This window comes from Mixophyes fleayi, chromosome 1 (genome assembly GCF_038048845.1).
Source record: "Mixophyes fleayi isolate aMixFle1 chromosome 1, aMixFle1.hap1, whole genome shotgun sequence".
NCBI lineage: Eukaryota > Metazoa > Chordata > Amphibia > Anura > Limnodynastidae > Mixophyes > Mixophyes fleayi.
Window position 1 is genome coordinate 369,331,738 of NC_134402.1, and position 25,428 is coordinate 369,357,165.

Genomic DNA, 25,428 nt, shown 5'->3' on the forward strand with positions numbered 1-25,428 from the left:
GAAGGGGTGTATGCACGTAGTCAGTGTACTGTGAGTGCGTGCCAAGCATGAGCGCACACAGCAGCGTCCGATTCAAGCTTTGGGCATCTCTAAGGTACATGTTTTTTCTGTTGTATCAGTATGCACCAGCTACAGGTCAGGTGTAAGTTCCGAGTGATAATGATGACGGTCGCGTATGCAAGGTAGAACATGTGTTTGCAATGAATAGCAACTGTAAAAATTCATTTTATTTGTACATTAGACATTAATGACATCCTAATAAATGTATTTCATTGGGAAAAAAATGCAAAAAAAATATTTTTAAATGTTTTTTCATTAATGACTATGGGCCTGATTCATTAAGGAACTTAGGCAAAAAATTTCTTACTTAAGTCTCCTGGACAAAACCATGTTACAATGCAAGGGGTGAAAATTAGTTTTATATTTTGCACATAAGTTAAATACTGACTGTTTTTTTAATGCAGCACACAAATATCAACTTTAAATTTTAGTGTACAAATAAGCTATCAAGTATTTGTGTGCTACATGAAAAAAACAGCCAGTATTTAACTTATGTGCAAAATAGAAAACTAATTTTCACCCCTTTCATTTAACATGGTTTTGTCCAAGAGACTACTTACTCAATTTTTTTACTTAACTTTTCTTAATGAATCAGGCCCTATATTATTAACAGTTGACAATAATGTAATACTTTTTCTGTGAGCTCTGCTTGAACTTGATATTCCCAATAGGTATTGTACGTATCCTGAAGTGCACTGTGTCTGTCTCAATACGGCAAGTGCCGTGTATGCAGAGCATACCTAGACCCATATTCAGCAACAGGCGTTTCTTCAGATCTGCTTGTAGTTGAATACAGACGTGCGTATGCCTGAATTATATGTGTTTAAAAAAAAAAAAAAAGCACAATACGTTCATTTTGAGTTCTTTAATGAATCAGGCCCTCTTGTTTCTTCTTGTCTACCTTATGGATAAAACCCTTCACATAGTTTTTGTAGTCCATCTCATTAATTATTATTATTATTATTATCATTTATTTGTTAGGCGCCACAAGATTTCCGCAGCGCCGTACACAGTACAAACAGTAGACTATATAGGGTGAAACAGTACAGAACAATAAACAAAAATACCAATACTTCAGAAACTCCAGGCAGGCTGCTGCAATAAGCACGGAGCAGAAGAACAGGTGAGGAGACAGGAGGGAAGAGGGCCCTGCTCATGTGAGCTTACATCCTAAAGGAGGGTAGACAGAATCAGGCACAAGGGGAGCCAGAAGAGAGAAGGGAGAGCGAGTAGTGGAGGTGAGGGGTTAAGTAGATGGTTGGTAGGCTATGTGGAAGAGGTGAGTTTTTAGTGCACGTTTGAAGCAGCACAAAGTAGGAGAGAGACGGATGGAACAAGGGAGGTCATTCCAATGTAGTAGTCTCTCCCCACCCTGACTGCAGTTATTTTATGTGTCACTCAGAGTTTGGAGAGTGGATGATAAGGAAGTTCCACATTTTCTAATGAAATTGCAGAAATTCCCTTCAATGACATCACAGGTGAAGATCGTATGAAGACACAACTGAAGGGCACAGAAGAAAGTTAGCCAAAAAAGCGTGTATTTAGTAGAAATATCAGGAAGGTTTATATAAGCCATTCAAGTAATCTAAAAATGAATTAAGTTAAGGTTAATTCATTTAAAAATCAAGTGGAAAAAAGCATACCAGACAAATGTTTTTCTGATAAAATACGTCAAGTTGGCACATTGACGATTATTGTTTATTTGGTTGAGAAGATTAATGGATTTAGCAGAAGGTTAGAGATTTGCTCACATTATTTAAGTCACCAGGGTAGAGCACCTGATGAACACTATGATTAACGTTACCATGTGGATTCTGAAACCTGTTTATAAAGCCTTGAAAATTCACAAGTTCCACTAAAGATTCCACTCAAATTTTATTTCCACTTCCACCTCCCAGGAAACTACTTACCATATTTCACATATATTGTTAAAGCACTAAAATTCCCTCCAATATTTCTGATGTAAATAGTTAAAGGATATAGAGGAATTAATTGTAAAGGGAGTCTCAAACAATGGTAGAGCTTTTGCTCACCTGTCGGTAAAGTGATTAGGAGATGAGGAAAGGAGTTTTGGAGGCCAGGATAATAAAGTAGCAATAGATGGCCACAGAGAGACCATTGGGAGGCGCACAACCAACCTCTTACCTTTGCCTCTAAATTATACTGTGCATTAGGGGATATATTTTGTTTAGGCATTGAACATTTGTCAACGCTTTATTTAAAGGTACATCATTCTCCCATTGCTGCCACTGCATTAATACAGCAGCTTTGCTGCCTTTAAGGAGGCCAAATATGAGTTTCTTTAACGATAAGAAGAGAATGCATTTTTTTTTCTATACCACTGAGCTGAGATAAACAAGAACTAATTTGCTGATTTTTTTGAACAGGTGTAATGTAGTTGTACATTTGTTTCTAGGTGGAAACTCAACAATAGGACTATTTATTGTATATGATCATCTGGCTTATTGCAGCAACCAAAAGCAATTCTAACCAGTAAATATTATAAACATACGGTTGATATTTACGTCTCACTGTTGTAGTGATTCCTAATGGAGAAAGAAATGTTTCTTGCCCTTCAATGCTTTAGGATTTTGGGGTCTATTTAACATTAAAACCCATTTTATTTTATTACGTTTATCACAGTCATGAACACTAATTATCCCCACAATTTGATCAAAAAATATTGCCAGGGCAGGTGAGCAATATGCAGCTGAACTGGGTATACTTTACTCTAGTGGCAAGCCGGCTTATGAACACGCATATCTGAGCAAACTGAGATTGTGATAACAGAACAGGTATAGTGGCAGTACAAGTAATATTGCAACACTTACTAAATAGGCATGGGGTATCCTTAGACGTCAGGGTTATCATTCCGTCATACCCTCTGAACCCTTCCTCTTTTTCTCTTCCTTTGAAGTACACACTATCTATTTATTTTTTCCTCTCCACCTTTGTATTGATGTAATTTATCACCCCCCTATGTCCAGTTTCCCAATTCCTTGACAACTTTGCTGCCTGGCTCACATACTTCCTAACCTTTGACATGTCTGCTCTCATACTAGCCAATTTCAACATTCCTATTGATCCCACTGTCTATGCTGCCGGTATAGGTCTTTCACTAATTTCCTCCTTTGGTCTCTCCCAGTGGACCTTATCTACCACCCAATGTGTTGGTCATTCCCTTGACCTGGTCTTCTCCCACTTCTTCTCTATAACTAATTTTTCCAACTTAGCTTTCCCAATCTCTGACCACAACCTCCTATCCTTCAGTCTCAATGTACCTCATGCAGACCCCCTGCTCCCAAATCCACACACGCAAAGGGACACCTAAGTAGTCTTGACCCAATCCATTTTTTATATTGACTAAAACAACTACTTTCTCCTATGACTGCACTGTCCTGCCCTGATCAGGCTGCCTCTTTCTGCAACTAAACACTCACTTCAGTCCTAGGCAATGCAGCTCCATCCACCACATATAGCCTGTGAGGATCCAAACCCCAACCATAGCACACCAAATAGACCCACTACATGCAAAGTGCTCCTTCACTGCAGAGCACCAATGGAGGAAACTTTGTTCCTATCCCGATTTCCTCCACTATAAATGCATCCTTGTATTTTATAATGCTGCCCTTTAAATTGCTAAACTTCAAATATCCACACACTCTTCTAACCCACATTGCTTCTTTGTCACCTTCAACTTGATTCTCTGCTCCCCTGTACCTCCCTTACAGATCATGATTTTGCTACCTACTTCACAGGCAATTTGATAAGAAATTTCATCATTCCAAAGTTCACCTACTCCAAACACCTTCTCAAACAATCCCCAGACCACCCTCATAGCATTCTCTCCAGTCACCTAAGATGAAGTTTCTGCAATTATCTCATCATTTCACCCTACAATCTGACCCTTCAACTACATTCCCTCCCAGGTTTTCTGCTCCCTCTAGCTTACCTATTCAACCTGTCTCTCTCCACTTCTACATTTCCATCCTCCTCTAAGCACCTCACCAATTCAAGAAACCATCTCTCAATGCAGCATTTCTCTCCAATTACCGCCTTTTTGTCTCCTCTGCTTTGCCTCCAAACTACTTGTGTACAACACCCTATATCACTTGCTCTCTTCTCACTCCATTCTTGACTCTGTCAAAAGGCATCCGCCCCAAACATATTACTGACTCTGCTCTCACAGATGTGATCAATGAGCTAATTACAGCAAAGTCTAAGGGTCATTGCTCCATACTCATCCTCCTAGACATGCCTGTTGCTTTTGACACCATTGATCGCCCACTTCTCTTACACACCCTTCATTTCATTGGCCTCCATGACACAGTACTTTTTTGGTTCACTTCCTTCCTATCTATAACTCTGGAACATCCTCCCATCAACTACCACTATCTGTTTGGGTTCCACTACTTTTCTTACTGTACACCTCCACTACCACCTCTATGCTGATAACACCCAAGTATTCCCATGATCTCCCCCCTTCTGTACTTTCTCGTGTAACCAACTGGCTCTGTGTCATCTCCAAATGGTTCCAACTCTACCTAAAGCTCAACATGTCCAAAACAGAACTTATAATTTCTCTCCCACCAGAGTCATGACCTCCTCTAAAATCTCACTCACCATCAAAAACACCGCATTTTCTGTCTCCCAAGCCTCAATGTCACACTTGACTTCAACCAATGCTTTATTCCTCACATCAAGTCTCTCTCACAGTCCTGTTACCACCACCTTAAAAATATTGCCAGAATATGCCCTTTTTCTTTATCAAGATGCTACCAGAACTGTTATACATTCTTGCCTGCCTTGGCTACTGCAACCTCGTGTTGTATGGATTTTCCCTACCCCATCTATCCCTACAATTCATCCATTTTAACTGCTGCTTCAAGACTTTGCAAATCCCTACCCTGAACTCCTGTGTCCTCCAGAATCCAATGCAAATTATTCATACCTACAAAGCCCTCAAAAATAACACCCATTCATACATCTCATATCATATCAAAAAACTCTCCCTCTCGTTCTCTTAGATCTACCTCTGACCCATAACTCGTCTCTGGTAACCACCTCTCACTCCCACCTACAAGACTTCTCCTGTGCTGCTACCCACTTATGGAATTCCCTAACATGCACAATCAGACATTCCCACAGACTTCAAATCTTTAGACGCTCATTGAAAAAACCATCTCTCTATTAGATTATCGTCCTTTCACCGATACTTCTCACACTGCACCTTCACAACTGTCCCAATCTCCACTCTGAGCCACACTCGCTCCTTTTGTTTAGACTGTGGTCTCTTCCAATTAGAATGTAAGTTCTCTAGTGAGCAGGACCCTTCCTACCCTTTGTTTTCATGCAATTATTTTGTCTACCTTGTCTGTCCCCATTTTATGTATGTCCGCTTTACTGTACCGTACAACACTCAGGAGCACTCTGGTACCTTACAAATTAACAATAATAATAATATTGGGCAATGCAAAAACAAGGCCTTTTTTAGGACTCTTTGGCCTCTACTAAATTTTTCACTTTGTCCCACACAGCAAAACACAGAAAACTCCTTCACACCAAACGTATGATTAGCTGTCTTGAGGGTTACATGCTGTAGTTAGTGAATACCACCTGTCTGTACCTATTTGGAGAGGTTAAGAAATACTTACAGTTCCTTGTGCAATTTTGATCTAAGTATTGTGTAAATGAAACTATATAAAATACAAACTTTAGATTTATTATTTTTCCAAGAATTCACCTTAGTTTTGTGTTTCTACTGCTTTGACATCCAATCAAACTCACAAATGTAAAGTTTTCCACCTTTTGATGATGCAATCCAAATTATTTTCTTTGGCATAAGGGCATAATATCATTGCTCACAGTTGTGATGTGGTCTCCACACATACAGTGTACTCACAGATGCCAGCTCTACTATTTTCCATCTTTCCAGGTTTTATGAATTCTTGTAACTAGCAAGGGTGTATTTAGATAAATAAATGCTTGTACATTTATTGTATTCTGTGGATAAGTGTAAGTGTGATGTACAATTTTATTTGCTACATTTTGCCATTGCACTTCTTTTCTTCATGTACTCATATACTATGTACCTTATATATCTTGTACATACTACATACATCTCATACAAATAAATATATCAATGACAGACACGCCTAGGAGCAGCTGCCTAAGGTGGCACCTGAGATAGGACCTCTCAAATCAATTAAAGAAGCAATAAAACTCATAACTGATATTTTCAGATATGTAACATGAAGCTAAAATACATTCTTCAGTGATAAACTAACATTTCCCTATAGAGACAGTTGAAGTTCCTAACCCATCTTTAAGACAATATTCTGATAGAATCAGGAAAAACCTGATCATTCAGGCCTTTGAGTTGCTTTGATTTCACAAGCCTTCCCCTGTGTATGAATAAAAATTCACATTGTGCATTCCTGCAAAAGTAGTTTGCTGTTAGTCACTGTCTGCACTTGTTTAGTTAGAAATATTCCCCCGAACATGGCAGCTTACTAAGAGAGTGCATGATGGACATATTTAGTTATATCATACTTACCAACTATGGAGTCCTGAGGGCTTAGCCACATGAATTGCATCATCGTGGCCCCGCCCCTAAGTCAAACTATACCAATTTTGGCTATTACAGTAGGGGGTGGGGCCAGGATGATGTGATAAGCCCCTCCCCCACCCACTTCACTAAAGAACTGGACAGGACGCGGGAGGTTGCCCTACTCTCTCAGGAGCCTGGGAGAACTCTCAAAAATTGGGGAGAGTCATGGACATTCCAGAAGAGTAGGCAACTATGGTTATATATTTCATGTATAAACCATACAACTCAGTAGTACACATAGCCTTTGATATATAAAAATGTCAAAATTAACCCTACTTGTTTACATAGGGCTTTGTGCACTATGTAAATGTTAAAAAAATTGTTTTTCTACAGTGTTCTCTCATAAGCAGTTTTTTAGACAAACAATTTATTTGTAATACCGGACTGGTTCTGTTTAATTCATACTTGCCTACTCTCCTAGAATATCCCTGAGGCTCCCTCCCGCATCACAAACTTTTCTTGTGAAGTGGACGGTGAGGGTGGGAGGTTCCAAAAAATAGGCAGCTATGATTTAAACAAACCAGTATGAATATTCATATTAGTATATACTATGAAAGCAAATGTTGCAACTTTAATCATTATTTTATCTACCTACCACAAACTACCAATTTAGGGGCCCATTTAGCAATGTGCAGCAATAGGGCTGATTTTGTATTGCTGATTATCGCAGCTATAGAAAGTTAGTTATCACTGCAATTCATAAATAAAATATCGCTGGGGCAGCTGCGTGATACTCAGCTGCCTCAGCGATACTGGCCCTGAGGAGTAAGGGTTACCTTACCGCTTCACTTATTCAACATGTCACAAAATAAATAACATTTTAGGAATCTTGGTTCAACAATATGCAAACATAAATCAACACAACACATAGGTTACTAAAGAAATATATCTCACTTTAAATGTAGGCACTGTGCTTCAGTGAAATGGATATCACTGGATAGATATTTTAGGAGACAACCAGTTGTTACGAGTTAATTAGACCATGACACTAAATGCTGTGGCAGCAGATAATATAGACCAATCAATCACAGTACTTTTAGTGCAATTATACCGATTATACTTATCCCACAAAAATCAGTAGAGATACAATAAGGATTAGTCCAGCTTGTTCAGGTTAGATGTTTTCTAGTTCACTTTATGACACACAGAACCCAAGAAGGTAAATTGTAATCCACAATCCAGTTGTTTAAGCGAAGTTTCAGCTTACACATGAAGCTTATTTACTTGTACAAGATGAAATCAGTAATCAACTTGATGCATGTGTGAATCCTGAGCTCAGTAAACAACAGCAATTCGACACAATAAACAATTTCCAGTGAAAATGAACTCAATGTCTACTTAGTAATCCGTATAATGGAATAAGCAGATCTCTCCCAGCAACTGTAGGGTTAAGCAACTTGCAATTCTCAATAAATGATTTCTCTATCAATGTCTTGCATGCTGTGTCAGCTTACAGGTAACTTTAAATACAGCAGATTTGGCTGGAATAAACTCTCCGTTCAGACAGCAGTATAACCTCTCAATAGCAATATTACAGTCCCGGTCAGAGGTTATAGCAACACAGTTTGTTGTCTCATTTATTTCAATAACTTGAATATAGCAAAGGAAAATACATCATAAACTTATCTGACTTTATATGAGTCCTGCTCAGGGGAGGGCTGGCAAGTTTCAACCCAGGGGGCAAGACTCGACTCAGCAGCCTATTTTAAAGGGAAAACAATGCAGGTGGCCCAGTGACCCAACCCAAGGTAACACACTATGGGACCGGCCCGGGGGGGGCAGATGCCACCCTGCCCCCCAGCCCAGACTGCCCCTGGTCCTGCTGACATCTGATAGGCTCTGGCAAGCCAGGTCTTTTCCTGTTTCTTCAAAGATGTTTCCTTATGGGCTGGCTTTTAAGTATAAAAACTTTAGCTGCAAAAATCCTTCAGGACAAAGCAATAGCATTCAGTGGCTCTTTGAAGATCCTCCATTATCACAGGCAGCCTTCATAGCACACGTCACACCAAGACATCCATTAGTCTCTAACAGTCAGTTTTTGGCTCCTCACCTTTTTCCCAAGAATCTCTTAGAACCTTCTAGTTCATTCATTGCAGTTTGCCCATCCCAAAATGGCAATTTGCATTTAGCTTCCCAGAGGCACTCTGGGAATTTGCAGTTTTCTGAATGAGTGCAAACAGTAATATACCTGTGATTTGCAGGGTATTACAACTCGGCTACCTGGTTTAAACACACTTGGGCTTTCAGTGCCACTTAGTGGACAAATAAAATTGTTAAAATAGTTTAAAAATATTGAAAAATATATTTTTTACATTTTTACACATACAAAAAATGCTTTATTCAAAGGATAAAGCATTTATCTAGGATTTTCTTCTATTATTGCCATCCTGAGATGGATTGCGGTAAGGATTTCGGAGATACCTGCCCTTTAAATAGGCTTCCCCACGCCTTGAATGGGGAAGCTATCAGCTGTGAAACCCAGTGAATCTTATCGCTGGGGATGCTATCAGCAGCAGCATCCCCTTGATGTATAGGGAGAGAGTTTTCTCCGGCCATAGGACTTTTTGCCCTTTGATAAATAGACGCCTTTATTTTTGACATAGCGAAAGTTAGCATTTTAAAATTAGTTCCTTATATTCCTCTATGCCTCAGTTCTTCTTCCTGAAAAACCTTATAGTACTAGCTCATTAGATATTCACCATTGCTTATTAGTATATGTAACTAATGACCTACAGTAGTCAGCGGCGCACAGAGGATTGTCGGGGGGGAAGGGTTTCCCCCCGCCGACCCAAAAAAAACACAAAAAAACGAGAGAGAGCTCTGTTTCGCCAGCGCTGTCCTATACAGCAGCCGCGGAGCTGTCTAAGAAGCATCTGCGGCGGTGCTGTATACAATACAGCACCGCCGCAGACGCTTCTTTGACAGCGCCGCAGCTTTTGTATAGGACAGTGGCCACTTAGTTAGCGCAGGGGGGGGTTTCAAGAGACTCAGAAACCCCCCCTGCGTGTGCCACTGGTAGTAACATGGTACAATAAACAGCCAATAGAAGCATGACAGCGTTCCTCATTGCCTTGTCCTGATAAAATTGAGGAGACTTTTCTTTAGTAATTCTTATTTTCCTATACCTTCAAACATCATAGACGAGATTTCTTCTTTTCTATAGGCTAATTTATACATATTATTGCCTTTATGTAAAACAATCATCTTTGATGGTCATTTTAAACGTGTTTTCCATCTTCCATATTTACCGTACATAGCAGCTGCATTTTATATAACATCACTATCTGTTAACTCATGTGTGCATACGTTGCAACCATGTTATTTGATGTGAAGTGATTCTAAATGTAATTTTTTTAATAAATTAGCTAACTTTGAATTATAAACCATTTTCTCTGGTTTAAATGGGCTTTATTGGAATCATCATCATCATCTATTTATATAATGCCACAAATTCCGCAGCACTGTACAGAGAACTCATTCACATCAGTCCCTACCCCATAGGAGCTTACAGTCTAAATTCCCTAACACACACAAACACACACACAGACAGAGAGACTAGGGTCAATTTTTGATAGAAGCCAATTAACCTACCTCCTAACGTCCACACACAGACAGAGAGACTAAGGTCAATGTGATAGCAGTTAATTAACCTACTACTATGTTTCTGGAGTGTGGGAGGAAACCAGAGCTCCTGGAGGAAACCCACGCAAACACAGGGAGAACATACAAACTCCACACAGATAAGGTCATGGTCTGGATTTGAAATCATGACCCTAGTGCTGTGGGGCAGAGGTGCTAACCACCGAGCCACTAGAAATTCAGCCCCGAAATTTCATGGAGATATATTGCAAAATGTGCCTTTGAAAAGGATGCTACATCTGACAATGAGAAATGTTCTAGATTAAAATCTCTCAAAGAAAGAGAAAAACAAATGATATATTGCTTGTTGATACATATAGAACAATTACTTTGTCCAATAATTACTCATTTTTCTGCTTCATACACAGAGCCCTTTGTTGAGACAACAGTGATGTTCTCCCATTATTCTTTCCAGCTCATACATTCTCTGTGTTGAAGTACATTACACTATTAGTGAACTTTGTGACTTATCTAAGATTCATTTTAGATTAATATATATATATATATATATATATATATATATATATATATATATTTACTTCTTACAGAAACAGTCTGTGTTTGTAATGTAAAGGATACTAAGGCTTCTTTCAATATGAATGTATAGGATTAAATTACTGCTTTCTTACACTGAAATATAAACAGTGCCTCTTTCCGTTTCAAACAATGAAAACAGCATTGACAACTGTGTCTTGTCTGATGCAACATTTCCCAGACATGACGAACGAACTGACGGCAGCCGCCAAAAGGAGTATTTCTCTGTAGTAAAGCAAAGTCCAATTAATTTAAAGATCACCCAGCTGTTCAAAATCATTGCTGCCATGATATAAATAAACAAAGTGAAACATGAATATAAAAAGTAAAGTGGATGTGTTGTTAAGTTATTGGACGCTTCATAGGTTCTCAACATTACTTGAAATTGTCTATGGGAAAAGTTGACGTCAATTTGGGATACATAGTATACAATGGTAAACATTTTACAAGAAGTTTATTAAGTCAATATAGCCCATCCTTTTTTTAAGTTTTGTAAGTAGAACGGATGTAAAACACTATTTCTACAATCTAATTGTATACTATATTAGGAAAACGAACTTTTAAACATTTGTCCTGGAAATCAACAGAACAATTCTTGGGAAAGCTGTAAGCATAAAACATGTATGTAACAACACCAAAACCATGTGATTTAGGCATAAATTTGAAACCAGCGGGGTTGCTTTCCTTTTCGATATTGTGGTCTACAGCACCTATTTGACCTTGGTTTACATTCCTGTGCACCCTTATTCATATATTTACAGTATATATAGGTTATGGCCATAAAACTGCTCAGATGCATACTGCATGTAAAATAAAATTGGTTTAAATAATGTGTTCATTAAAATGTTAAATATAGTTTATATATACATGCATTATCATTACAAGATAAGCTACCTTTCTAGTGTAGAAACAAAATACAAAGAATTTCTAGTGTAGTGCAATTAATTTTTAAAGGCCTTGATAAAAATTAGCTGTAAGTAGTTCAGGGCTGTGAATTCTGATACAGTTCCTGAGTAGTTTAGTTCCATGGGATTAAATGAAAAGGCATTTCATTCAACACATTATATTTCTGCCCTTAATGTGGTCAGTTCATGGAAGGGTTTAAGAATTCCTGGACATTGCAAGGTTTTGGAATTTACAACTATTAGCTTTATTTTAAGTGTTTGGCTTTGCTTCCCACAATCCAGATTCAATTTCAAAGAATGTTTTTATTTGGAAGATTGGATAGTCTTTCACTAGAACATGCACATTCTGTAGTTTTCCAAAAGACAAATAATGTATCCACAATATTTTGAAGCCAGCCAATGAGGAAAAAAAAAGGATAATCCATCTCAGTATAACATTGCTTTTATAAATTGTTAATAATGTTTCATGTGATCAATTTCAAGGCTGTTACGATTACATTATATAAAAGTATGGTTCTCCTGCACTTTTCTTTTATTATTTTGCTCAGGCATTTATGGGAGTGTAATGCACTTTGTGGCATAAGAGGTGGAGGTTTTTATTTTACAGTGTTTAAATTTCATACCTCTGTTGCATACAGTTTAGGCCTTTTTTTCCCCCTCTCTCTCTATTGTATATATTTTATGTATCACATTTTCTGAGTTGGTTCAGCCTTTATGTATGTATGTTATATTCTGTCATCACATCTTATATTCTGTCATCACAGCTTTTATTATAATAACTATGCAGACTTTATACTTACCAGCCCAGTCAAATCATACCCGTATGTTGTCACCTAAGGTGGGCATAGGGTCGCCATTTGGGTGGCATTTGAATTGTGTAGCCTTGTGTGTGTGGTTGTTATGCTGGCTTACGTACAGGGTACTAGTATGGATCATATAGGTGTTGTCATGGTTGTTCAGATAGTAGTAATGTCAGAACTGGGATTTTGTTTTTTAGAGTGTTTCTCGTTACTATTGATAGTGGTGGAGCTTAGGTTCAGCTTGTAGTGTTAAGGGCATGACTAGAATTATTCTAGGGGAAAAATTCACTATGCAGTGGCACAAATGTCAATTACTTTGTGTATTATGATTGTGGATTCCTGTTTTTCTGTTTTAATTGAAAAGATTCAAGCCCCCACTGAGGGCTTTATTGGTGTTTTTGGTTAAAAATGAAAAAGCCAGTATTCTGATTCCCCTGTGATGTTTGAAGCAGCCGGGGCTAGTGGCAGATCAGTGCAGGAACTTCTCCATACTGCTTCTCACAGCAGTATACTTACACAGTGAGGCCCTCACTCCCTGGAACTCCATCCCTTGATGCCCTCTCCCCTGATACTCCATCCCCTCCACTGAGAGACTGTATTCTGGCACTTCCCCTCTACCCTGTCACATCTTCTCCCTTGTTACCACAACCTCTCTCTTAGAACCCTCTCCTCTCCACTCATTAGGTGATGAGTAATGAGTTTAGTTCATTATTTTCATTGTAACAACACTAGTTTAAAAAAAATAAAAAATTAACAGCATAATAGAGAGAGTTTTCCATTTGTATTAAGACTGAAAAACACAGACTGAACAACAACAAAACACGCCAGGAACGATAAACAACAAATTCACCAAAAAATAAATTCTGAAAACATATGTGAATACATATTCCTTTTTACCCACCACTGCACATTTTGTTAGTGAATCACATATGAATTAGTACCACAGGGTCAATTGTTAAACACATTGGGGTATATTTACTAAGCTGCGGGTTTGAAAAAGTGGGGAAGTTGCCTATAGCAACCAATCAGATTCTAGCTTTCATTTTGTAGAAAGCACTAAATAAATGATAGCTAGAATCTGATTGGTTGCTACAGGCAACATCCCCACTTTTTCAAACCCACAGCTTAGTAAATCTAGCCCATTGAGTAATACATTTCCCGGAAACTCTACTAGAGGTTATAATTGTTCTTGAAAACAGGCAGCTAACTATTGTACTGCAATTTATTGCATTGCACAATCATTTATATTGAATACACTTTTTAGAGCAATGTGATTTGTAGACTTTTCCACAGCAAACTATACTTATAATGTTTGCTATATATCGTAGTTGTTAACAATGATTTGATTTGAAGTCTCAGAACAAAGGGTGTTGATGAGGAGTTTTGCAATATGTAGCATATAATGGAAATGTTGAAGGTGTGAATATGCAAATTAGTGCATGAGACTATACCTAGACAACAAACACAAAGAAAAATATACATTTGTCTAACTGGGCAGCTGTACCAAGTGATAAATCCACATTTCTGCATTGCTTAAATAGACCATTGTGGCCTCCGGTCAAGAACAAGAAAATTCTTAAAAATATTGTTTATATCATGAACAAAATCAAATAAACCAGTGCAATACTGAATATGCTCTCTATAATCCCCATCAGCTTGCAATATAATAGGGTTTTAATAAATAAACAACAAAACAGTAATCAAGTCATAACATACCAGTGATAATTCACATGCACATGATTAGCTCTGTCAAATCAAATGGCAATTAGTAACAATGACCAGTAAGATGGCCATCTGTAAAAGTAATGGCCTGTGAAAAACTCATTAGTAGCAGTAAAACCCGAAAAAAGATGACCATTAGTTGTCACTAATACCCAGCAAGATATCCTTTGGTAGCCAATAATATCCAATAAAATTGGCACTAGTATCTGCCTGACTCTCTGCTGAAACTTCCTGGATGTCGGAGCGCTTCCTCAATATCAACATCTTTGAATTCGAGCTTGTCATCTTTCCGCCTGCCAATATTTCCCTCTCTTTACCCCTCATATCCAGTCCCTCACCAAATCCTGCCACTTTTTCCTCCGTAACATCACTAAAATCCGTTCCTTTCTCTCTGAGAAAGCAATCCGAATCCTACTCCATTTACTCCTCATTTCTCTTCTCAACTATTGTCACCTCTTTCTCACTGGCCTTCCTGTCTCTGACGTTTCTGACCTTCAATCCATCCAGAATGCTGCTGCTAAGCTCATCTTCCTCTCCGATCACTACTCTTCTGCTATTTCTCTGCGCAAATCGCTTCATTGACTCCCTATACTTTACAGAATTCAGTTCAAGCTCTTTACCCTCACTTACAAAGTTCGTACCAACACTTCTCCCCCATGCATCTCTGACCTTGTCTTGAGGTACATAACTACCTGGCCATTCTGCTCTGCTTTTGACTTCCACCTTAATTCACCTCTCATTACCACCTCCCATACTCCCCTCCAAGATTTCTGCCGTGCTGCCCCCAGTCTTTGTTACTTCCTACCCCACCTCAAACACCTCCCCCAACCTACGATCCTTGAAATGCTCACTCAAAGCTAAACTTTTCAACTTGCCTATCCTACCACCTCCTGACCATCTTATCCATCACCTCCTCTTCCTATGCCCACCATCTCCATTTTATCCCTGTTGGTCCTACTGTCTCTCACCCCCCACTCCCTCTAGAATGCCCTTACAGGCAGAGTCCTCTCTACCCATTGTCTCATGTCTGTCTACTGTCTGACTCCCTTGTACATCCTGTCATGTCTTTTGCTGCACTCTGTGTGAGACCCCTTAGCATTACTCACACTATCTCACTCATCTATTTGTGCCTTTATTACTGTATTTAGCACCACGGAATCTGTGGCACCTTATAAATCAATAAATAATAATAATAATAATTACAGAGATGCTTCCAGGGCCTGATTATATAATTGACATACTAGGCATACACTGAAATTCATTTTAAACTATAAGAGAACATTTTTTTTTCCAAAGTAAAGAGAAAACATGAAAGACAAATCTAGTAAAGTTTTAATGTTGACATTCCCATGGTAAAGTCTGCAGACAATGAGTCATCCTCGGGCAGGAGCTTGAGGATAAACGAGTAGGAGACACAAGGACAGCAACAGACACAGGTGTGACAACCTCTCCTCCACCTCCATGTCTCCACCCTTGTTAACACATACGTTATGCTATACAGTTCTGATTTTAAAGAAAACAAAACAAGGGAAATTGATTGCTATGTTGAATACTCTCTAATGTAAACATTAGTGGGGTTGAAGGAAACTGGATTTTAAGGACACGTTTGTTTTTGTCTACCACATATTAGCCTGCCATAGAAGGATTCATTTATGTATATGCAGGTTCACTTATGTGTATGCAGGTTCACTTATGTATATGCAGGTTCACTTATGTGTATGCATATAAACTGAGCTTTCCTTTTCATGTTTTCTGTGCAGAGGTGGCTTTAAATAACATTTGACCTCCATAGTAAATTGAGTGACATTCGTACAGTGTGTGCTGTATAATATAAACTATGCACATGTATAAATAAATCATTCTGTTTAAAATATAAAAATATAAAATTCTGACAGTTGAAATAAAGGCAAACCAGATGCCCCCCTTTCTTGAGTTATAAATTGTTTACAGTGCTTAATTGAAGTTCACATGAGCATTACACTGGGAGAAAAAAATAAACTTATATCTACGTCATATTATTGAAGAGGGGTAACCATGTGATTATAGACAATTACTCTTACACTTTGGCAAACCATATGCATTCGAGTGCCCATGAGAAGAGTCTATGCAAATGGACAGTTAAATTGCTCTTTCGGGTGTGAACTTATGAATTTACAGTATACTAAAATAGGTTCAATTAATCCTTAAATGAGAGAGGATTAAGAATTGGTTCATTTGTATACTAGGTTACTGACAACCCAATATTTCATGAATTGCTGTTCTATTACTTCTAGACGGAGAAATTGTGTTTTGTTGAATATTTAACCGCAGGCTCAATTTTAATCCCATGTTTCCCATATGTTTTATTTAAACCAACAGACATTGATGAATGTAGCACTATTCCTGGCATTTGTAATGGAGGAGAATGTTCCAACACAATTGGTAGCTATTATTGTATCTGTCCACGTGGATATCTCACATCTGGTGATGGCTTACACTGCATTGGTAAGAAGAATATTTTATTGTCCTTTTGTTTTAGCTTTTAGGCAAGCTAAAAATTCCATGGAACAATATATATTTAATATATTTAAAGTGAGGGATGAGAATGCCACCCAACCTCATCCCATTGCTTTTTTTGTTTTTGCAAAGTAGTTTAATGTGGTTTTCTAAGCCCTGATTTTCATCTTCAAATAAAACTCAATAAAACTCAATACAATGGATATGATGAAATAAGTAAATATATAAAAAAACAATGCATTCATTAATACCATTTCACTATGGGCCTGATTCATTTAGGATCTTAAATTAAGAAATCTCTTATTTAAGTCTCCTGGACAAAACCATGTTACAATGCAAGGGATGCAAATTAGTTTTCTGTTTTGCACATAAGTTAAATACTGACTGTTTTTTCATGTAGCACACAAATATCAACTTTACATTTCAGTGTACAAATAAGCTATTAAGTATTTGTGTGCTACATTAAAAAAACAGTCAGTATTTAACTTATGTGCAAAACAGAAAACTAATTTTCCCTCCTTGCATTGTAACATGATTTTGTCCAGGAGACTTAAATAAGAGACTTCTTAATTTAAGATACTTAATGAATCAGGCCCTATGTCTTTGAAAAAATTAATATCCACCCAATAGGAACTACTGCATATACATTTTGCTCACTGATATCTAGCAGTATGACCTCTTAATGCTATTGCCATGATAAACCAAATATTTAACATGACATTAGCCAGCTGTAACAGATACCTTTAGAAATTGCTGGCTACTTTTTACCTCACTAGGCCACCAGTAGTAAGTCCCATAGCTTTATGGTATCGCACAATGAACTCATGTGCTTACTATGACATACAACCATGCAAAGGTTATAATCCCACTGTGAACAGCAGGATGATCATTTTAATATTTCCTTACTTGGGGCCTGATTCATTAAGGATCTTAAATTAAGAAGTCTCTTATTTAAGTCTCCTGGACAAAACCATGTTACAATGCAAGGGGTGCAAATTAGTTTTCTGTTTTGCACATAAGTTAAATACTGACTGTTTTTTCATGTAGCACACAAATATCAACTTTACATTTCAGTGTACAAATAAGCTATCAAGTATTTGTGTGATACATGAACAAACAGTCAGTTTTTAACTTATGTGCAAAACAGAAAACTCATTTTGCACCCCTTGCATTGTAACATGGTTTTGTCCAGGAGACTTAAATAAGAAACTTCTTAATTTAAGATCCTTAATGAATCAGGCCCTTGAAGTCTTCTGAGAAAATCTGCTGAGTGACTTCAGATATGGAACAGTGAGACCCATACATTGCCCTCCTAACATCACTTGCCAGCTGTCATCTGCAAATAATTGCTCTTTTTTTACCTACCTGGTAAACTCCAGAATGAATCAGATAAAGTAAATACCTTACAATAGAGTTGTGTGCAAATTTAGGAATATAGAATAATAAGAGTACTGATTGGCCTGTACAAACCTTATCAGGACATGAACATTTCAACTAATGTGCATCTTCCTGTACATCAGGTGCCGTATATGCAAAGATTAGGGACTATGAACAATAGAAAGTATTGATATACCTAAACATTTTATCACATAATCAAGCAGCTGATGAGTTTAACTGTGAAATCCAGACACAGGAATATATTAAATGTATATATAAACAGTTTATGTCTACTTATCTTATTTTGTCCTTAGATAAACCTTGCCTTATTTCTCTGCACTTCGTCACTTTTCAGGTCACCTGGGGTTATTTGTACAAGACAATCCTTAGTCACCATGATTTATCCAATATACAAATGCATTAAATGTGTATAAACAACTTAACAGAACATTGTGAACGAACCTTGATATTTTTTTTATTACCAATTAAGTTAAAGAGATGGAGGAGCATTAGTTTTCAGCTGTGGCTGTATCTATTTGGCTGGGGTGCTGCTGTTACACACCACTTTGTTGAAAGCTGTCTCATCTAATGGGTTTGGTTTGGAAGTCAACCAGAAAGATTTTGTAACAGGCAAAGGTTCAGATGCTGAAGCTTAACATCCACCATTGTTGCAAGTGTCCTCATGCTGACAGATGGAGATCTCTGAAGCCAGGATAGTATAGTATGTGCTGACACAGGGATATATATCAATATGATTTAAGAAGTGCTGTCGAAAATCTTTTTTTGACCACAGTTGACACAGAATATGCATAGGCATGCAAAGATTGTAACCTTGGCTTCTTGACCATGTTTGGATCTGTTACTCATATTCTCCAGTCAGTGCGAAAACCTAAGAATACTGTACATATCCATATTTAATGCATTTTGCAATGATTTTTAATTTTAAGACTGTAATACAGTTTAGGACAATGTAAAAACACAGCAAGATTTCAATGGGCAGCACATGACAATATACTTTATAAACAGAATATATTATTTTAACTGAATTGGGGTTTTAAATAATTGAGGTGTACAGCAAATGGGGATGACAGCAGCTGAAATATATTAAAGTACATAGAAACACACATAATACCATTTGACTTTTCAAGTTGATACCACATTACACATCTTAGTTGTGATTTTTTTTTGGGGGGGGTGGATTAGGCTGTGTTGGAGCTTAAAGGAATATGAAAAATGAACATTTGACATACTCTTCTCTACACATTGCTAAAGTAAAAATAACATTTTCACTTGACATTTAGGCTGGGTACATACTACAGGGTTTTCAGCCGATTATCGGCCAATCACATGATAAACGACCATTTGGCTCAATATGGAGTCCCCCTGATTTTACGAAAACCAGCACTAGACAAGCCAGCTGGGGCTGGTGGCACCATAGCAGGTGGATCAGCAGCGGGGGTCCCCCTACCATGATGACAACCAGCACCGGGTTGGGTACGTATTATCGATGATGAAAAATCCAACAGCCTTTACTCCTACAAAAAAAATCCAACTTGTCACAAAAACGAATAGAATATATAGAGACTTACCTGAAAATTGAAGCTCCAGAACTCCGATGGAAGCAATATGCTGACAGGTAGTCATTCTGAAGACACAGAACTCCTGCAGTTCAGGTTGACGTCAACGCGACTTTGATAAAAGTTAATTTAAAGAAGCAATATCTGGACCCCGCAAATCCTGTGTTAAAATTACACTTTTTTTTGCAGAACCCACTCCCGTGCTGACCAGCCTGGGGTTGGTTTGTCATTATGGCAGGGGGACCCCTTGCTGTGGGTTCCCCTGCTGGAGTGTCACCGGCCCTTAGTGCTGGTTTTCATAAAATTGATGGGACCCCCCCTTCCTCCCTCCCGATTTTCTGGCTAACAGATCTAGGCTGGCAGTGTAACACCTGTGAGGGAATAGAACAGACACAGACAGATGTCTTACCTTCTTAATGATGGACCACCTACCATCCACTTCGGATCCACCCCAGCTGCTCTCTATCTCTGTACTGTCTTCAGTGAAGGTCTGACTCCTGGACCCTGCAGGGAAATACACAAACAAAACAGGCACATACAAATAACAAGCATTTTGGTATGTTACCTGCCAGTGACCACCTCACCAATGATCACTTCTTCTCCTCCGTAAGCAGACCATTCCTGCTGCTGCTCAACCATATTGGACCACCTGTGTTTGCTGGTACACAGTCACTCTGCAGGCCTCTGTCTGCGGCCTGAGCCCTGACTTTTAAGCCTGCTTATCTTGGGGCTCAGTACTTTAGTTGCTCTTTCGGACAGATGAGGGACCTTATATGCCACTCTTCCCTTCTTAACACTTAGCTACACAGGACCTAACACCCTGCTAAACTGCCCTGCTATTTGACTGTAAGAGCCTACTGCCCTACTAACCAACAGGACCTAATGCCCTTCCTAAAAAACTGGGGCATAATGACCCCTCAACAACTAGGGTGTAATGCCCCTTCCACAACTAAACAGTGCCTAACACCTCTCTACACCATGGTCTTGGTGCCTACCAAGCCCACCTAGCAGGGGACTTATGTCACTCTCAGTACTAGAGGCCTTGTGCTTCAACTTCCTAACTAAAGGGCCTTGTGCCCTATCTCTAGCTATGAGATCTTGCGCCATATCTCTAACTAAAGGGCCTTCTGCACTAACTAGCTACAGGGGCCTGGTGCCCCTTCCCTGACTATTTGCCGGCTGATGCCCCTTCTATTCTACCTCACGGGCCTAATGTCCAAATTGCGGAAGGGTCTTGTGTCATTTTATGTGCAGGAGAGCGGTGCAGGCGTTGACTTGGAAGGATGGTGGTGCCCAGAAGGGCCCTACCTGGCTCCCAAGTCTTTTGGGATCTTCTCCAGGGATTTCCCCATCTGTGGCGGCCTCAACACTCTGTCGCTGTCTTTGAGCTTGGATCCCGCCGGGTCTTTACCCTGACAAGAGCTCTCTGCCTCCGCTTCCTCTTTCGCGCAGTCTTCAGGCTTCTTTACTTGCTTGCGCCGTCTTCTTCTCTGCTCGCCATCTTCTTTTCTGTTCGGTGTCTTCTTCTTCTGTTTTCCGTACCTTCTCTTCTCCACCGTCGAACTGAAAATGGTGGCGCGCACGCCGGTTTAAAGAGCTGGCAGTGCACCGACATCATGCAGTGTTGATGTGATACCCTGGTTGGCTTGAAGCCTCGACTAAGAAGGAAGGAGCGCCACGGAGCCGGAGGGATCCATCGGACCACCGATGCACAGGTACGCCCTTCACAGCAGCACAAGGGTTAATATAATTGGGATAGAGGGATTCCACGCCTTTCTTTAAAAAACTTAAATTTTTTTAATCACTGTACAGCCGCCAGACCACTGCAGGTCTGGCGGCTGTAATGCTACCGGACCCATAGGTTGCTGCAGGCGCTGACAGGTAAATATCCTGCAGTGTACTGTGTAGCAGCACAGAACAGAGCAGCCCTGCACCCGAATTCAACAAGGCACATATCTTGAGATCCATGCCTTGATGAATTCAGTTGAACAGAAAGCCAAAATACGTGCATATAATACTGAGCACAGCTTGCACTCAGAATGTATGCCTTGATGAATCAGGCCCTCCCTCTTCATTTGTGGCAATATGTAATAGCTTACATAAGTGCTTGCTCAATTGGAACTTACATTATTTATTATCTAAAATCCCTACCACATTAGTGTCCTTTCATGTCAGAGGCCAATTAACCTACCAGTATGTTTTGTGGACTGTGGGAGAAAACCGGAACAAACCCATAAACACACAAAGAAACATACAAACTCCACACAGATAGGGACCTGGTTGGCATCAAACCCATGATCCCAGTGCTGTGAGGCAGCAATGTTAACCACCGTGTCACAGTGGTGTCCTAGACAGTTAGGCAGATCTGAACTCAGAAAGTTATGTTGCAGTGAGGTGAGAAGTGCAGATTGTACATGTCGCAGATGAAGATTGTTGCTGGTTTTAATAAGTTGTTTATTACATGGTGTTGTTTAGTTGTGATTTTCCTTAACTTTGGAAGCTACCACTTAGGAAACAATCAAAGCAATTGTCTCAAACTAGATTGGTGCATAATATATGGTATAACTCATTTACATAACAAGCCACATGTGAGCAGATTGGTCAACTGACCAAAGGGATGCAAGGACTGAGGGCCTGATTCATTAAGGATCTTAAATGAAGAGGATTCTTATTTCAGTCTCCTGGACAAAACCATGTTACATTGCAAGGGGTGCAAATGAGTGTTCTGTTTTGCACTTAAGTTAAATACTGACTGTTTTTTTATTTAGTACACACATATTAACTTTAAATTTCAGTGTACAAATAAGCTATCAAGTATTTGTGTGCTACATGAAAAAACAGGCAGTATTTAACTTATGTGCAAAAAAGAACACTCATTTGCACCACTTGCAGTATAACATGGTTTTGTCCAGGAGACTGAAATAAGAATCCTCTTCATTTAAGATCCTTAAGGAATCAGGCCCTGAGTGATAAACAGAGAGGGACAAAATCTGAACAAACTGGTTTTAAAGTGTTAGTGATAAGTAGCGATCATGTAACATGCGCCAGGAGGGGCTACTATTACTAACTACATTAACTGCTCCTTCAACTGCTGTTTCCCTGTGGTCCTGGCTATAATAGCTATTAAGCCTTGCGACTGATGACAAAGAAGCATGTCACTGCATTTTTTACTAAAAGTGCCAACAAGTGTAGCCCCTCCCATGGAGAACCAGCAGTTACAGAAGGAGGAGAGGAAGAACAAATGCTGTGCAGTAATATGCTACACAATTACTAGCATTGCTTGTTTATTTGAAATTAAAATGAAAATACATTTGAACTTATGTGCTATTTTATCATTTTTTTGTATAGATCAGAGATCTGGTATATGCTTCTCCAGCCTTGTGAATGGGCATTGTGCACAGGAGCTGACAGGAAGATTTTCAAAAATGCATTGCTGTTGTGAATCTGGTCGTTGCTGGGCACTAGGGTCCATACCTGAGTTGTGTCCTGTTAGAGGCTCTGGTAAGTAAGAATGTATTCTTTCAAATTTATTTATGAAAAGACTGGGTGAGAAAATGTCTTATATACTGTGACCAGGCTAGGGGAACAGGTGCCATCTCCTGGGGTAGATGATAGTGAACAGCAGCATAAAAGTCACACAGTCTTTGGTTTGGGAACAACTGGCCTCAAACAGTTTTATTAAGCAGAAAAACTACGAAAACTTTAAAATAAACATCTTCCCTGCCCAGCACTAACTTAACACACCCTCTCCCCTGTGAAGAACCTTGTGTCCCACACACATACAAAACCTAGAGGTAATTGCTTACCATTTGCAGAGTCTCTCAGGAGGCATCAACCTCCTCCCTAGGTCTGAGAGAGTACATGTCCAGCCTGACTGCTTTTTAAACACCCACACACAGGTGTAGTTGCAAAGTAGCCTACACTTAGACTGAAGGCCCAGAAGACCCATAATGGGCCTAATGAATGGAGCCTGCCCTCTCTCTCCATTCATAACCCCAAAGACCTGGACCAGTTTTCCTACAGCTTGGAAACACACTTTGGGAAGCTTTTCCAACACACATGAACAATCTCTCTGGGGTTTTAATTTACACAAGACCTATAGCCTGGGACATATAACTCTGCCATTCAGCACTCTCCCAGTGTTTCTGTCACAATACATACTGATATAACTGAATATGGTAAAATATGTTCTGACAAAACTTCAATTAGTATTGTTTATTTTCACTATAATCCATGCTTTTAAAATAGCACTACAACACACACATTATACATACTATATGTTTTACAATTACATTTATTCCAGTGTAACCTTTGGTATAGATTTCATTGTTGGCTTTACTGAACAAAAGGCATCCTGAGAGTAAGACTAGTAATCAATACTGTTTTCACTAGATGAGGAACTCTCTGTCAACCTTCTGTTTTTTGAGTGAGTTGTGAGTGAATACTGAGAATTCAAGAATCACAACTTTATTTTTTCTAAAGAAGGTGTTTTTTTTGTGTACACCTTCACAGCAAGCCACCACAGACATCTCCCTGTAGGCAGTGCCTCCTTAATCTTCAGGTAGAAGAATGGTGGTGGTGGAACCCTTACCTTAACCTAAACATCAGCCCAGGGACTTCAGTAACAGAAGGGATTTTCATGTACCTGGAAAACCAGAGCTGAATTGTAAAGTTCAAAAAGTGTCAAAAGATGAAATGAAGGCAACATATTGCTGTGCTGGTTCTTTGTAAATGAGGTAAACCGCTCTGCTACTTGTAAATAGGGAGAAGACACATAACTTCTTAATAGAGATGTTCACTGACCCCCGTGTTTTGGTTTTGGTTTTGGCAAAACCTCCCTTGCGTGTTTTGGATCCCGATTTTTTTTTCTAAAATCCCTATTTTTTTTGCTAAAATCACATATTTATGCTTTTTTTCCACCTACATTATTATTAACCTCAATAACACTAATTTTAAATAATTTGCAGACAATTTGGACCATCACAGGTCAAAATATTATTTTCATACACTTTCAAACAAAGACTGCAGCGACCAGGCTGGATGCTAAGCAACAGAGCAATGACTCAAACACAAGGCAGTACATCATCATCATCATTTATTTATATAGCGCCAACATATTCCGTAGCGTACATAGCACATCTAGGACACATTGACACACAGCAGTGGCAGAAAAGAAAAGTGGTGCAAGATGGAATTGTCCTTGGATCATGAAATCAGTTATGGTCCACCTGTTCCATGTATAACTGATACATGGCGACGAGCGCTGACCCCCTTCCCCCAGGATGTGTGCTTTTATCAGACCCAGACCAATCTAGGGTGCCAGACAATGCACTAAAAAGAGGTATTGCTTGGTCATGACTGACCTTACAAGAAGATGCCTCAGTGACAGTTGCAGAACTAGCACTCATAGAGAAAGGCAAAGGCCTCATTCTTTCCTTGCCAGTTCGTGTGTAGAATGGCATGTTGGCAATTTTATTTTTTTCTGCAGATAACTTTGGATTACAGATCTTTTTTTCTGGACCAAGGTAAAAGTTGTTTTTTTACATTTTTGTTTCCCTGACTTAAAAGCACTATGCACTTTAACATAAGCTTAAGCAGATGACATAGAGGGGCTACTATCATCATGACTGGTGCCAGCAGCTGCTTGTTGCTCCTGGTCTTCTGAGTACTACTGTGAATCCATTTTGATAACACAGTACAATGTGACT

At 39.0% G+C, this 25,428-nt stretch overlaps 1 protein-coding gene across 1 annotated transcript in view; it reads left to right on the plus strand.

Annotated features, from left to right (window-relative positions):
* FBN2 (fibrillin 2) overlaps positions 1-25,428 on the plus strand; it is a 238,268-nt gene that overhangs the window by 100,931 nt on the left and 111,909 nt on the right. Inside the window, exons 8-9 of the mRNA XM_075178804.1 lie at positions 16,629-16,754; positions 23,069-23,221. Coding sequence (XP_075034905.1) covers positions 16,629-16,754; positions 23,069-23,221 — 279 coding nt within the window. The remainder of the gene's footprint in view (positions 1-16,628; positions 16,755-23,068; positions 23,222-25,428) is intronic.